Below are 13,703 nucleotides of genomic sequence, written 5' to 3' on the forward strand. Positions count from 1 at the left end.
CTGGAGAAAGTTCGATGTATGTTGTCCAATGCTGGGTTGGGCAAGCAATTTTGGGCTGAGGCTGTGACATACGCTGGCCATCTTGTTAATCGTTTGCCATCATCTGCATTAGAAAGAAAAACTCCTATGGAGGTATGGTCTGGAAAACCGGCTACAGATTATGATTCCTTACATGTGTTTGGATCCACTGCATATTACCATGTGAAGGAGTCAAAGTTAGATTCGAGGGCAAAGAAATCTCTCTTTATGGGAATCACTTCTGGAGTGAAGGGATTTTGAATTTGGTGCTTAAGCACAAAGAAAATGATCTGTAGCAGAGATGTTACCTTTGATGAATCTGCCACATTGAAAAAGGTAGCAGATAAAGATATTCAGACGAGCAACACTCCACAGCAGGTGGAGTGTACTCCAAAACAGGTGGAGTTTGAGCAGATGGGGATTTGCCCAGTTAATAAGTCTAATTCTCCAGCCACAATGGAGGAATTAGAGGTTGAAGAGGTTTTGACCCAAGAACCACTAAGTACACCAGAACCAGTTGCAGTTGCAAGGCCACGGAGAGAAATTCGTAAACCTGCTCGATTTACTGATATGGTGGCCTACGCCCTTCCCGTTGTTGATGATATTCCTATCACTTATCAAGAAGCAATGCAAAGCTTAGAAAGTGATAAATGGAAAAGCGCCATGGATGAAGAAATGCAGTCTCTCCTAAAGAAAAATACTTGGGAATTGGCACAATTACCGAAAGGTAAAAGGGCAATCGGATGCAAGTGGGTATTCGCAAAGAAAGATGGATCTCCTAGCAAGAAGGATATTCGCTACAAGGCAAGATTGGTAGCTAAACGCTACGCTCAGAATGAGGGAATTGACTACAATGATGTATTTTCCCCTGTTGTGAAGCATTCCTCCATTAGAATTTTGTTGGCCTTGGTAGCACAGTTGAATTTGGAACTAGCTCAACTTGATGTTAAGACGGCTTTCTTGCATGGTGAGTTAGAACAGGAGATCTATATGACTCATCCCGAAGGATACACAGATGCTGGTGGTAGAAATTGGGTTTGTAAGCTGAACAAATCGCTATATGGATTGAAGCAATCCCCGAGGCAGTGGTACAAGCGATTTGATAGCTTTATGAGAAGGCAGAAGTACACAAGAAGCAAATATGACAATTGTGTGTATTTGCAGAAGCTGCATGACGGATCTTTCATTTATCTACTCTTGTATGTTGATGATATGTTAATCGCTTCGAAGAGCCAAAAAGAGATAGATAAGCTGAAGGCTCAGTTGAATCAAGAGTTCGAGATGAAAGATCTAGGTGAGGCCAAGAAGATTCTCGGCATGGAGATAAGTAGAGATAGACAGAGAGGCAAGCTTTGTTTGAATCAGAAGCAATATCTGAAAAAGGTATTACAATATTTTGGTGTAAATGAAAACACAAAACATGTAAGTACCCCACTTGCTTCTCATTTGAAACTTAGTGCTCAATTATCTCCGAAAACTGAAGAAGAAAGAGAATATATGGCAAAAGTCCCATATGCTAATACAATTGGGAGTTTGATGTATGCGATGGTGTGTACGAGGCCTGACATTTCACAAGCTGTTGGAGTTGTGAGCAGGTATATGCATGATCCTGGAAAAGGACATTGGCAAGCTGTGAAATGGATTCTACGGTATCTTCGAAAAACCGTAGATGTTGGTTTCATTTTTGAACAGGATGAAGCACTTGGTCAGTTTGTAGTTGGATATGTTGATTCCAACTTTGCTGGTGATTTAGATAAACGTCGTTCAACTACGGGGTATCTGTTTACTCTTACGAAAGCCCCAGTAAGTTGGAAGTCTACCTTACAGTCTACAGTAGCTGTGTCTACTACAGAGGCAGAATATATGGCAGTTACAGAAGCTGTTAAGGAGGCTATTTGGCTTAATGGATTGTTGAAAGACTTAGGAGTTGTTCAAAGTCACATAAGTTTATATTGTGACAGTCAGAGCGCTATTCATTTAGCGAAAAATCAAGTCTATCATTCAAGAACCAAGCATATCGACGTAAGATATCACTTTGTGCGGGAAGTCTTTGAAAAAGGAAAAATTCTACTTCAGAAGATTCCGACAGCAGATAATCCCGCAGATATGATGACCAAGGTGGTAACAACAATCAAGTTTAATCATTGTTTGAACTTGATTAACATCCTGAGAATTTGAGCACCTTTAGGTGTATGGCGCTCGAGAGCGCATTTGGAGGCACTACAAAAGATAGCTTTATCAAATTTGGAGAGTTGAAGGAAGTATGTGAAGATGTGATTATCCTAATCAAATCTTCAAGGTGGAGATTGTTGAAAAGACAAATTAAAAGGGGTGTTGAAAAGTCAAAAAAATGGGAGGTACAAGTGGCACCGAAAGAAAAAAAATGGTAGGCAAGTTGTTTAAAGTTGAATGGGATAATTGCAATTTTGGTCCCTAATTTTTTAGGCCATTTGCAAGTTAGTCCCTGAACCTCAACTATAAATAGGCTTAACCATTTCTCATTTACACCATCCCAACCAATCTTTCTCTCTTAGTTTTCTTTCTTCTCCCATTTGAGAATTCTCAAAGAATTCTATTTGTTTGTAATATTTTGAAGATAGTAAAGTTATCATCTGGTGTTAGTGCCCGAGGACGTAGGTATAATTTACCGAACCTCGTTAAAACTCTTGTGTTCTTTCTTGTCCTATTTTTCTTTCAATATTTGAGGGTATAATAGTAGTATTTAATTGTGCTATTAAATTACTATAGAAGGGATATTCTGACTAAGGAAAGACTTGGTATTTAAGAGATCCATGTGATCCACCTCTCTTCCCTGGGAATTGAACTTTGTGTGATTTTTTAGTACAATAATTTACACGCTTCCAACCCTATTGGAACAACACTTTGTTGTTCAGGGGTTGCATTTGCGAGAGCAGTAGCCAAAGGTTGAAGAGGCATAGGCTGTCCAGTGCCAGCATGTTGCAATGGACCAGGCAAATTACGACCAGGTCGGTAACGATAGGCACGTCCCCTAGGAATCATCTGGAACAAGTTTAGTGAATTAGAACAAAAGACTTCAGTCAAAGCATAAGCATAAGCATAAGCATAAGCATAAGCATGAAATAGAGGTTAGTATACACATGTATACAACTTATTGGTTGCTGAGCCTGTTGAAATGGACCTGGTCCGCGTCGTCCCCCTGGGCGCAGGCCCTGCTGTACCATGGGAACAAAGAAAATTACCAACTTTTTATTTTCAATGCCGAAAAAGAAAATTTATAAAAGGTGATTCACTAATGGTATAATTTATCCAACTTTAAATAGTTTTCCGCTTCAACTTTGGGCTCTTATATGTCAACAAAGGGACAGATGTTTGGTGGTAAGGTGAGTATTCGATCGAGTCGAGTTGAATTGAGTCAAAAAATTTTGAGTTAGTTGAATTGACAAATCATATTTTAGCAACCAAACTCAATTTGAATTTTTTTCGAATTAAATCGAGTCAAAAAAATTTTGAGTCAAGTTGAGTCGAGTTAACGAATCCTATTATTTATACTCAATGTTGTGTTTAAATGGGTAGTAGATGAAGTACAAGATTATTTAACTACATAAACAATATAATGATTTTGCCTTTAAACTTAATAGGTAAATATTTATCAAAACGACGTAGTTTTATCTTTTAATTTAATGATTTTGAATTTTAACTTTTAAAAAAGTAAATATTTATCAAAATGACGTAGTTTTAACTTTTTTTATTCGGATTTTTGGATAACTCGAATTGTGTAATTTATATTCGAGTTAAACCAAAAAAACTTAATTTTTTTATTCAATTTTATCCGAATAACTTGATTAACTCAAAAATAACTTTCAAAATTAAAATTTTTTATCTAATTTTTCGAACCGAATCGAATTTTGCTCACCGGATAATACTTTTTGAGAGTATCTTCCTTTTTACATTTATACTATTCATAATGTTTTATATTGATTAATATAGTGGAATAGAAAACGTTTGAACAAAGCAACCCTCTTTCAAACCAAAGCACTTAATCAAAGAAAATTCAATTTAACTTCTATTCCCACAAATCAATTTCCACCACAGAATTTTATTATCAGATATCAATTCCACCACAAGAAACAACACTCATGAACTCTTCATCTAATTCAAGAGCTTTCATTAACGATGGTAGAAGGCAAATTTCCAAGTCAACACTTCCTCCACCTTCACGTCCTGGATACGACGAAACTTTCCCATCAAACTTATGAGCATATCCACTTCGAAGCGTCAATGCTTTCCCTAACCCGAACTCATTTCCATACTTGTTGAACCTTGGTGAGCTTCCCATCATCACAATTTGTGGGTCAAGAAGCTGAGTAAACTGGTAAATGAAAGGTGAATCAAGCCAACGATTGACCAAATCACGCACTTCTTTATCTGTATGGTTAACCACAGCTTGGTGTAGTTTCCAAGCAGCCCAACCGAGACCATGGTTAAGTAGTTCACCAGCTGTGGTCACTGCACTAACAGCATGAAGTGAGTTACCAAAATAATCTGGGGATAAAGCTGGTTCTAGCCTTGACCTATTGTTTATAGCTAACCTACAACTAGTGACTGTTTCGTTTGGGAAACGACGTGCCTTTGTTATTGACTGCCATACAAATGCAGATAAAGATTGAAAGGAGGAGATTTTGGTGGTGTTGGATTCTGTGTTAGCCCTTTCTTTGAGCTTTGCAATGGATTTTGCTGAGAAATGGAATATTCTCTCTAAAAGCTCGGGTGCTTCAAATCTGGAAATGAACTCATCTTGGTTAGTGAAAGGAAGGTTAAGTAATGGACCATGACCCTCTGGAAACCATTTCTCTAACACTGGAGGACGTGAGATTTTCAAGTTAGTATCTCCTTGTGCTTGAAATATCTCAGACAATGTGTTGAAGAAATGCCAGAAACTGGTTCCATCGCCAAGAGCATGGTTCATCGAACAACCTATGAACACCCCATCTACCAGCTCGGTGACTTGAATTGATAACAATGGCCTGGTGTGACCATCAAAGTTGACTGCTCGATCATGGTCGAAAAACGATTGAACAACCAACGGAACATAAGTAGGGGAAACAATGTCGGACACAGATAAATCAACAGCTGCATGTATAAATTTGGCTCCTGGGCTGTTATTGCAGTCCACAAAGACGAAATGAGACTTTGGGTTTTCTTCTATTTTCGTTGCGAGCCGACCTGCTAAGGGATAGAAATGAACGAGGGCTATGGAAAGGGACTGCTTGAGCCGATCCAAGACATTGTTGATCAAGTCTTCTTCACAGTTATCCTCTGGTTTGGCATAGAGAAGACCCTTTTGGATGTAGTTCGTCGACAGCATAACAAGATCCCAAGTTGTCAAATAGTAAGGCTGTTTTGATTGATGAGAAACATGTTGTGGTGTAACGTAACATTCTGAGATGATTCGAACTGATGATGGATCCATTCTTTTTGTTGCTAGAGAGGAAGATGGGTAAAGTATATTTAGATAGGATTAGCAGGGTTGTTGAATATTGAAGTAATGATGTGTTGATATATTAATGGTTGCTCAAAACGAAGAGATAAAATTATTTTGCTTGGTCTACTTTTGATTCGCAGCTTGGCTTTATGTGGTTGTTGAATTGCAGGGACTCATAATTGAATCATAATTGAATCAACTAAATCATTACTTCTTAATAATCTAATCTATTTGCTGGAAATCCACGTCAGTTTCACCAACCACGTGAATCAAAACAATTTAAATGAGTTGAAGAAAGGAATGTCCCATTGGAAAGTAGGTAGCCATCCAATTACAGATGGTTGTTAGAGTTGGGAAAGCTACCTACGCAATGTTTGATGACTTAGGTTCTAATTTAATATTAATGTTTGATTGAGAAATTTCTTACATGAACAACAGAAAAATTAATCAAGTTCACCAATCACATGGGAACTTTCTCTTTGCGCTCATAACAAAACAATTCCACATGCAGTTATTAAGGAAAAGTAATTTATTCCATGTCCAAAACTTGCTCTTTTAATAAATAATCTCCGTTAATGAGGTTTTGATTTGATTGTAATATTTAGGTTGTTGGAATTTTAAGATTTTAAGTTATTTTTTAAATTTGTTTTAATTAAATTAATTTGAGTTTAATTAATTGTTACTTTGAATTTGGGTTGTTTGAATTTATATCATTGAGATTTGAGGTTCAAGTTTTTAAATGTGAAGTTATTATGAGTATAAATCTGTTTGAGCCATTTTATTATTTGTTTGGAACATTTCGGAATTTAGTTGTTTTAGTTCGAATAATTTTAGATTTGAGTCATATTAAATTTTGTGTCAATTTGAGTTTAGATTAAATGAGTTCAAATTATTAATTTTCCATGATTAAATCGAATTAAACCAAGTTTGAGTTCAGGTAAAATTTTCAAGTTTGAATCAAAATTAAGAAATCTGCCTCCTTCAATGCCGATGGAATGGCCATGGGAAAACTTTGGCTTTACTATTGGCCTTAGAGGTGGAAGATTCAAGGGTCAACATTTGAACAAAACTTGGCAGCAATTAAACAACCACATAAAAGCCATGCTGTGAATCAAAACTTGGCAGTGCTAATCCAAGCAAAATAGATCCATCTTTTTCCTTTTGACCAACAGAGATGGATTCATCGACAGTTGGAATCATCTCAGAATGTTTTGTTACACAACATGTTCCTGAACAAGCAAAACAGCGTTTTCATCTCACATGGGATCTTCTCATGCTGTCTGCACAGTACATCCAAAATGGTCTTCTTTATGCCAAGCCACCACCGTGGATCATTGTGAAGAAGACTCGATAAACAATGTCTTGGTGAGGCTCAAGCAATCCCTTTCCATTGCCCTTGTTCACTTCTATCCCTTTAGAAGGTTTTGGGTTCCTTTTTTCATTTTCCAATCTTTCCTACCAAGCAGTCCCATAAAAACAATTATATTTTCCATTCTACTTCTAATTTTCTACTCTTCAACTCTCCATTCTTCTAATTTTCTTTCCGGAGCAAAACCTTAAAAGTAAAGAACCGTACTGAAGTACAGGGACTAATACAACATTTTAGTTTGTTATAGAACTGTCATGAGAGGAATAGCATCTTCCTCTTAAGACAATTTAAACCTGACCAAAATCTTTGAAAGCATGCAATGTAAGTAATGGCAACCAAATGATGTTAAAAATAAAGTTCCAATGACATTGAACAAAACTTATTGTAACAAATAACAATTCAGTAAATAGAAAAAGCCTATGAAGCCAAACCGAAAAAACACAATGCTAGCAAAGTATTAGAATCCTTGCAACCACAAAAAAAAAAACAAAAAAAAACAAAAGCATAGATAAATGTTCCAAACTCAACCCTACAATACCAAAATTCCAGTCACTCAAGAGGCATGGTTATCATTCAAAGATAGTGAAGCCAATTGGTCTGCAGGATTGTTGACCTGTGGCTTTGCAGCAACACTCTTCAACACCTCTAAGGCCTCTGCTACTTTAGCTTTCAAAGCTTCGGGTGACTCAATGACATGCAAAACTTCAGTCTGGTCCATCTCTAGAAGCATGCCGGTAACCTTGGCTGCTGCATCACACTCGAGATGTTCCACAAGGGGGTATAGGCTTTCACCAAGCATCTGATCACCAGTCACAAATTGACAATATAAAGGTCTTGAAGGTAATTAAATTGAATAAAATATATAGTCATGGAAATTGGAAAAAAAAAGACTCACCGTCCTTTGTTGCTCAGGGGTTGCATTTGCAAGAGCAGTAGCCAAAGGTTGAAGAGGCATAGGCTGTCCAGTGCCAGCATCTTGCAATGGACCAGGCACATTACGACCAGGTGGGTATCGATTGGCACGCCCCCTAGGCATCATCTGGAACAAGTTCGGTGAATTAGAACAAAAGACTTCAGCCAAAGCATAAGCATGAAATGGAGGTTAGTATACATATATATACAACTTACTGGTTGTTGAGCCTGTTGAAATGGACCTGCTCCGAGTCGTCCCCCTGGGCGCTGGCCCTGCTGTACCATGGGAACAAAGAAATTTGGTACAGGAGGGCCACCGGGCCTCATTCCAGGAACCAGTTGCTGTTGATAACCAAAACCAGCCTAGAATAGATAACAAGCAAACAAGCATTTTCAAATTCAAATATCCTCAAGGTGATGCCAAAAAGTGTTGCTAATGAAACCAAATACAGTCACAGAATGGTACTAACAAATCACAATTATTCATGATAGTAGCAAGGATTCTTCTAAATAAAACATAAAATCCAAACATCCAAAAGAACAAGCATGTAAAGTTATGAGGTTGAACAAGGAGTAAAAATATACTTGAGGAATGATAGCTGGAGGTGCTTGCCCATATAAAAATTGTTGGCCAAGACCTGGTGCACCAGCAGGGTACATGGGCATATGAGGAGCAACCGAGGGGATAGCAAGAGGTCTCATTTGTGAAAACTGAGCCTGAATGAAATAAAACAAACACATAAGAGAGTACTAACTAGAAATGTATATTGATTCATTGAACTGTCAGAAAAACTTACATCTCAGTCATTGAGAATATGAACTTGAAAAAGAATTACAGAAATAACAAATAAAATGTCCCTTCATAATATCAAAAACAAGATTGAAGATAAACACCAAAAGGAAGGGCAAATAGTCCTAGAAATTCTCCTTGTTGCATTACCTGTAGCCTTGCTCTTCTCTCTTCTTGCTTTTGAGCAAGTGCAACATAAAGTGGTTTGCTAACAACCAATTTATGATTCATCTCAGCAAGCTGTAGATGGATAGCAACATTCATTAGATTATAATCTCGTACTAAAATGACAGCCCAAACGAAAGAAAAAAAAATAACGAAATCAAGCTTACGGCTCGTGATGCTTCTTCAGGTGTAGAAAATGCAACAAACCCAGAGCCTTTACTAACTCCACTAGGGTCACGCATGACCTATAAAATTTTGAGAGAAAGGGGCATAAAATAAATACCAGTAGAAACAAGTTTACAATAGTTGGCATCAACAATCAAACAATCTAGAAGTATTTGACCAACCTTGCACGAAATAATTTTGCCATACTCCGAAAACAGTTCCTTCAGCTTTTCATCATCAATACTATCATCCAAGTTTTTAACATATAAATTCATACCCTTAAGTTTATCAGCAGCTTCCTTCACAGTTTGCTCAAAACGAGATTTTAGCTCATGCTCTCTTTCTGACTTTTTCTGGGCTTTTCCAACATACCACTCTTTCTCTTCAAATTTCTTTCCATTAAGAGCTTCAACAGCTTTAGCAGCATCATCAGCATTTTCAAAGTTGACAAATCCAAAACACTTCGACTGGCCATCTGCATCCCTCATAACTACAGCACTAGTAATTTCACCATACTCACCAAAAATTGTTTTCAAGTCTTCATCTGTTGTAGACTCGGAAAGATTTTTCACATAAACATTATTGAATTTGGTCTTACTCGATGTGGTCTCTCTTTCCTGCTTACGAAGGAAATGTCCAACATAGACCTGCTTGTCATTAATCAACATGCCATTCAATTTATCAATTGCATTTTGAGCAGATTCTTCACTGTCAAATTGCACAAAACCATAGCCTTTAGACTGGCCAAAACCATCAGTAGATATCTTGCAAGACAGAATATTTCCAAATGCAGAAAACGTATCATGTAATGCTTTGTGGTCAATAGACTTGTCCAGATTCTGCAGTCAAAAAATAACAGTTAAAGGCGTAGGTATACACAAATAGCCAATCATATAACTTACAAATGAAGCAATTATGCATGCTAGTGAATGCCTTCGTTCCATCGAAAGATGAGTTACAAATATATTTCAACCAAACAACATCCAACCAAATGGAAGAGAATTTCTTAAGAGCGAAACAGGCGTCAAAATGGAAGAATGGAGGGAAAAACAAACACATGGTTAAGGGCAAAGAGATTTTAAATACCTTGATAAAAATGTTTGCAGTACCACTCTTACGAAGACTAGGGTCCCTTTGAGAATACATGATACGAATAGGCTTATTATTCAGTGGAGTGAAATTAAGTAGATCCAAAGCCCTAGCCGCTGCACAAATAAATAACAAAAAAAGGGCAACACTGATTAACTCAAAACAAATCAAAAGAGAGAACCGATGCTCCCAAGTTATGATTATCTAAAATATGAGCATCAAAGGAACAAATAGTGAAGAGATCATTTATCTTCTTTATAATTAATTTATATCACAGAAGCTCAAACAATTCTTTGGATAATAATGCAAAGCTATATTAGCAAAACTGTCAAAACTTAAATTCTTTTATCGATGGACTATGTAAATTAAATTGAGGACTCGTATAGCACATGTATATCTTTCTTCGATGTATAGTACTTCTATACAGAAAATTGCTTGAGTAGCAAGTAATCCTCATTTTTGGATGAATGATACTAATACTTATCCCCAAAAAAGGTCAATACTTCTTGACTACAGTTGCACTTTCTAAAAACATTACCAATTTACTATCAATGGGAATTTGCAAATCACATGGATACTATAATGCCCAAAATTTGCAATTAAATTATTTTTGTAATGTAATTAGCTAGGATGGATTTCCAGTTAAAAGTAAATTCTGTTCTGAACATTGAATAAAAGCAAATTCATCAATATGCACACTTTCTTCTACATTGTAGCATTCAACCAAACATATATTCATAAAATTTCCCAACAATTAATCTATACTCACATTCCAAAAGAATTCAGCCAAAAATTTAGAACAGCCTTTTAAACTGTTCATTAATAAAGATCAATTTTTACATCCAAGTAAACGACTAACCATCACGAGGATTGGTATAGTTGACGTAACCGTATCCGAGTGAACGGCCCGTAGCCAAGTCGCGGCAAATCCTTACGGAAGCAACACGAGCAACTTGGCCAAACAATTGAAACAGTTGCTCATCAGTAACGGTAACATCAAGATCCCCAACATATAGTGACGTCGGTATGAACTGCACCCCTCCGGTTTGCGGAGCGACGGCGTTTGGTACGGAAATCGCCGGTTGACGCTGAACCTCAATCTGCGCCATTGATAACAACTCCAATGGATCCTTTCTATTTTTTTTCTTTTTTGTTCCCTTCTCCTCTTTGATGTTCAATCAAAAACTAACAGAGAAACAAAAACAAAAGAACTATTTAAAAATTTTCACTATTTGGGGATAAAAGAAGAGAGGGAAGGGTAAATTGGGATAGAATCGTCGGAGAACCGGAAATAGATAAAACGGCGGCGGCGACGACGGCGGTAGGAAAAATAAAGTTTTTGATTTTTTTTTTTGAATTAAAAATTAGGAGGGCATAAACTGCACCGCACCGGCGATGGAGTAACTGTGTGGTATTTATATGTAGAATAGTTTCGAAGAAACCCTATTTCGTTTAGGAAGATAGATCTCTGCCGTCAGATCTTTTGATGGAAATTAAATTGTAGCCGTACGATGATCGTGGTCAAAATCAGGTTGCCGTTAGATCTTTGTGTTATTTATTTTTTTTAATTTTTTTAATTTTCAAATTTAAAATTTTAAGAGTAATGGTTATTATAATTTAATTTTTAAATCTAAAAATAAAAATGGAAATTTAAAATGGAAATTCTTTTTTTACATAATTGCTCTCCACAATTTTTAACCTTTTTTGTCCCCTTATTGTTGTCTTATATATCTGTATTAGATCTTGTTTTTGACTCAAAATGGTAGGTTTTGTCTTTATTTATGGAAACAAATTAATTACAGATTTTATTTCTCTATTTACAAAGTTTATGAAATTAATTTTTTTTATGAAAACCCAAATAAAAAAAATTAGAACCCGTGTTGATATGATAGTCAGAGTGTTCACCGTTTCAAGTGTGAATTGAGTTTGAGCCGCACTAATCGCATTGCTGTTAGGGTGTTACTCAATTGGATTATTTTTTATTTTTTAAAATAATTTTAATTTTAATTTTAATTTTAATTTTAATAAATTAGAGTGATTAACTTTATAATTAAAATTTTAAAAATAAAAGGTTAATGCTAATCAAAGCCCGGTAAAGAGAGTTGTGATAACCAAATTTCACTAAAAAAATGTTTGAAAAAGTTCATATTGGATCCTTATAAATTTGGGCTCTCTATTCTTGCAAATGAAATAAACCCAATAATTTGTTCCTTAATTTTTTTTTCTTTTCTTTTTTTTCTTCTTATATTTTTCCTAAAATTCTCTGTAATTATATTAAGGTGGGATTAAATTTAGAATCGACAAAATATTCAAAATAGAAAGAAGTCTCTCCCAAAATTTGTTTCCCCTATTTTTTATATTCAAAATTAAGATTTTATTTTAAAGATATTAAATTTCTTATTACTCAATTCGGTCTATTATAAAATTTTATATAGAAAGATAAACAATGTATTATTGAAGGAACAGATTAATCGAATTAATCGATCGAATCGATCTAATTCTGTTAATCGATCGGTTAACTGATCTAATTCGTTTTGAGGTCAGTTAAAATTTTTTAGAACTTTGGTTAATGGTTAATTTGGTTCGAACTCGATTAACTAACCAAATTTAATAAATAATATTATATATTATATGCATTAGGCTATTACTAGTTCGGTTAATTCGGTTAATCTAGTCAATGAACATAAAGCAACAACAAAAAAAAACATATAAAGTTCGGTTAATTTGGTTAATCAACGAACTTAACAGAAATATTTTCGTTCAGTTAATTTTTTTTAAAAAAAATAGGTTCGGGTAACGGTTAAATGATTAAAAAGTTCGATTAGTTCAATTAATACTATTTTATTCAATTAACCGTTTGAATACTCTTATATAAGGCTGAAAAAAAAAGCACCATTGTTAATTTAAGGATAAAAATATTGTTTATTTAAGAATTATTGGGATTTTATCCTTGTCCAATTGAAGGTATCTGGATGATTTTTTATTTACAAATTAAATTTATAATAATTTGAATCGATATTTATTTTTATTTAATTAATAATTAAATTTATTTTATTTATTTATTTACTTAATAGTGAAAATTATTTTAAAAATTTATATAAAAATTATTGTTCAAAAAATATTATAAAAAAGTTATTTGTTATATTACTTAAAAAAATTAAATGTTTGTGAAAAATCCTAATGGAGACAACTTGTCATAGAACTTCTCTTGCAAAAATTACAAATTAAGTAAAGTGGTTTCCACATAAATGCTCGTAGCCACAAAGTCTAGTAAAAATAAAAATATATTGATTTGTTGATTGAGTATTAGTTCGATTGGTATGAATATTATTGTCAATGTAGGAGGAGACGTGAGTTCAAGTATGCTGAAAACATTATGATCAGAACCTATAATGAGATTATTTTAAAAATATATATATTTATATCAAATCAAACAACTTGACTTTTATATAAGTGCTCCCAACTACGAGACCTAATTGTACAAAAGTCCTATTACTTAATAGTAATTTCCTATTCACACAATTTTAAAAATTTTTAAGATAAGATATCACTCTAATCCACGAATTCTTCATAGGTCGACTCTCTCATTTTAAATAGGCTCATTTAATGATGTATTTTGTTTGTTTTGATATTCACCCGCTTTACCATAAAAGAATTTATTCTTATACCAAAATATGAAAACATTACTGATCTAACCAAATATATGACAAAACCAACCCATTATGCCACCC

At 34.8% G+C, this 13,703-nt stretch overlaps 2 protein-coding genes across 2 annotated transcripts; both read right to left on the reverse strand.

Annotated features, from left to right (window-relative positions):
• Positions 1-4,040: 4,040 nt before the first annotated feature.
• Positions 4,041-5,690, reverse strand: LOC107941537 (uncharacterized acetyltransferase At3g50280). Its single transcript, XM_016875082.2, has one exon. It carries the CDS (start codon positions 5,468-5,470, stop codon positions 4,103-4,105), a length of 1,368 nt encoding a protein of 455 aa, XP_016730571.1. The 5' UTR covers positions 5,471-5,690; the 3' UTR covers positions 4,041-4,102.
• A 1,506-nt stretch (positions 5,691-7,196) lies between these two features.
• Positions 7,197-11,421, reverse strand: LOC107941535 (polyadenylate-binding protein 2). The gene is made up of 9 exons (XM_016875080.2): positions 10,832-11,421; positions 9,970-10,088; positions 9,066-9,722; positions 8,886-8,963; positions 8,704-8,793; positions 8,349-8,480; positions 7,980-8,126; positions 7,747-7,890; positions 7,197-7,650 (listed from the first exon to the last, which is right to left on the reverse strand). The coding sequence occupies exons 1-9, from the start codon at positions 11,079-11,081 to the stop codon at positions 7,405-7,407; spliced, it is 1,863 nt and encodes a 620-aa protein (XP_016730569.1). The 5' UTR covers positions 11,082-11,421; the 3' UTR covers positions 7,197-7,404.
• Between the last annotated feature and the right edge of the window lie 2,282 nt (positions 11,422-13,703).

Source organism: Gossypium hirsutum, chromosome A06 (genome assembly GCF_007990345.1).
Source record: "Gossypium hirsutum isolate 1008001.06 chromosome A06, Gossypium_hirsutum_v2.1, whole genome shotgun sequence".
Taxonomy (NCBI): Eukaryota; Viridiplantae; Streptophyta; class Magnoliopsida; order Malvales; family Malvaceae; genus Gossypium; species Gossypium hirsutum.

Bases quoted from the DNA above. Each gene is read 5' to 3' on its own strand.
- LOC107941537 (XM_016875082.2), bottom strand. From the start codon at position 5,470: ATGGATCCATCATCAGTTCGAATCATCTCAGAATGTTACGTTACACCA.
- LOC107941535 (XM_016875080.2), bottom strand. From the start codon at position 11,081: ATGGCGCAGATTGAGGTTCAGCGTCAACCGGCGATTTCCGTACCAAAC. The intron at 7,891-7,979 runs GTAAGTTGTATA...AACTTGTTCCAG, and splicing joins TTCAACAGGCTCAACAACCA to ATGATGCCTAGGGGGCGTGC. The intron at 7,651-7,746 runs GTGAGTCTTTTT...ACTGGTGATCAG, and splicing joins CCCCTGAGCAACAAAGGACG to ATGCTTGGTGAAAGCCTATA.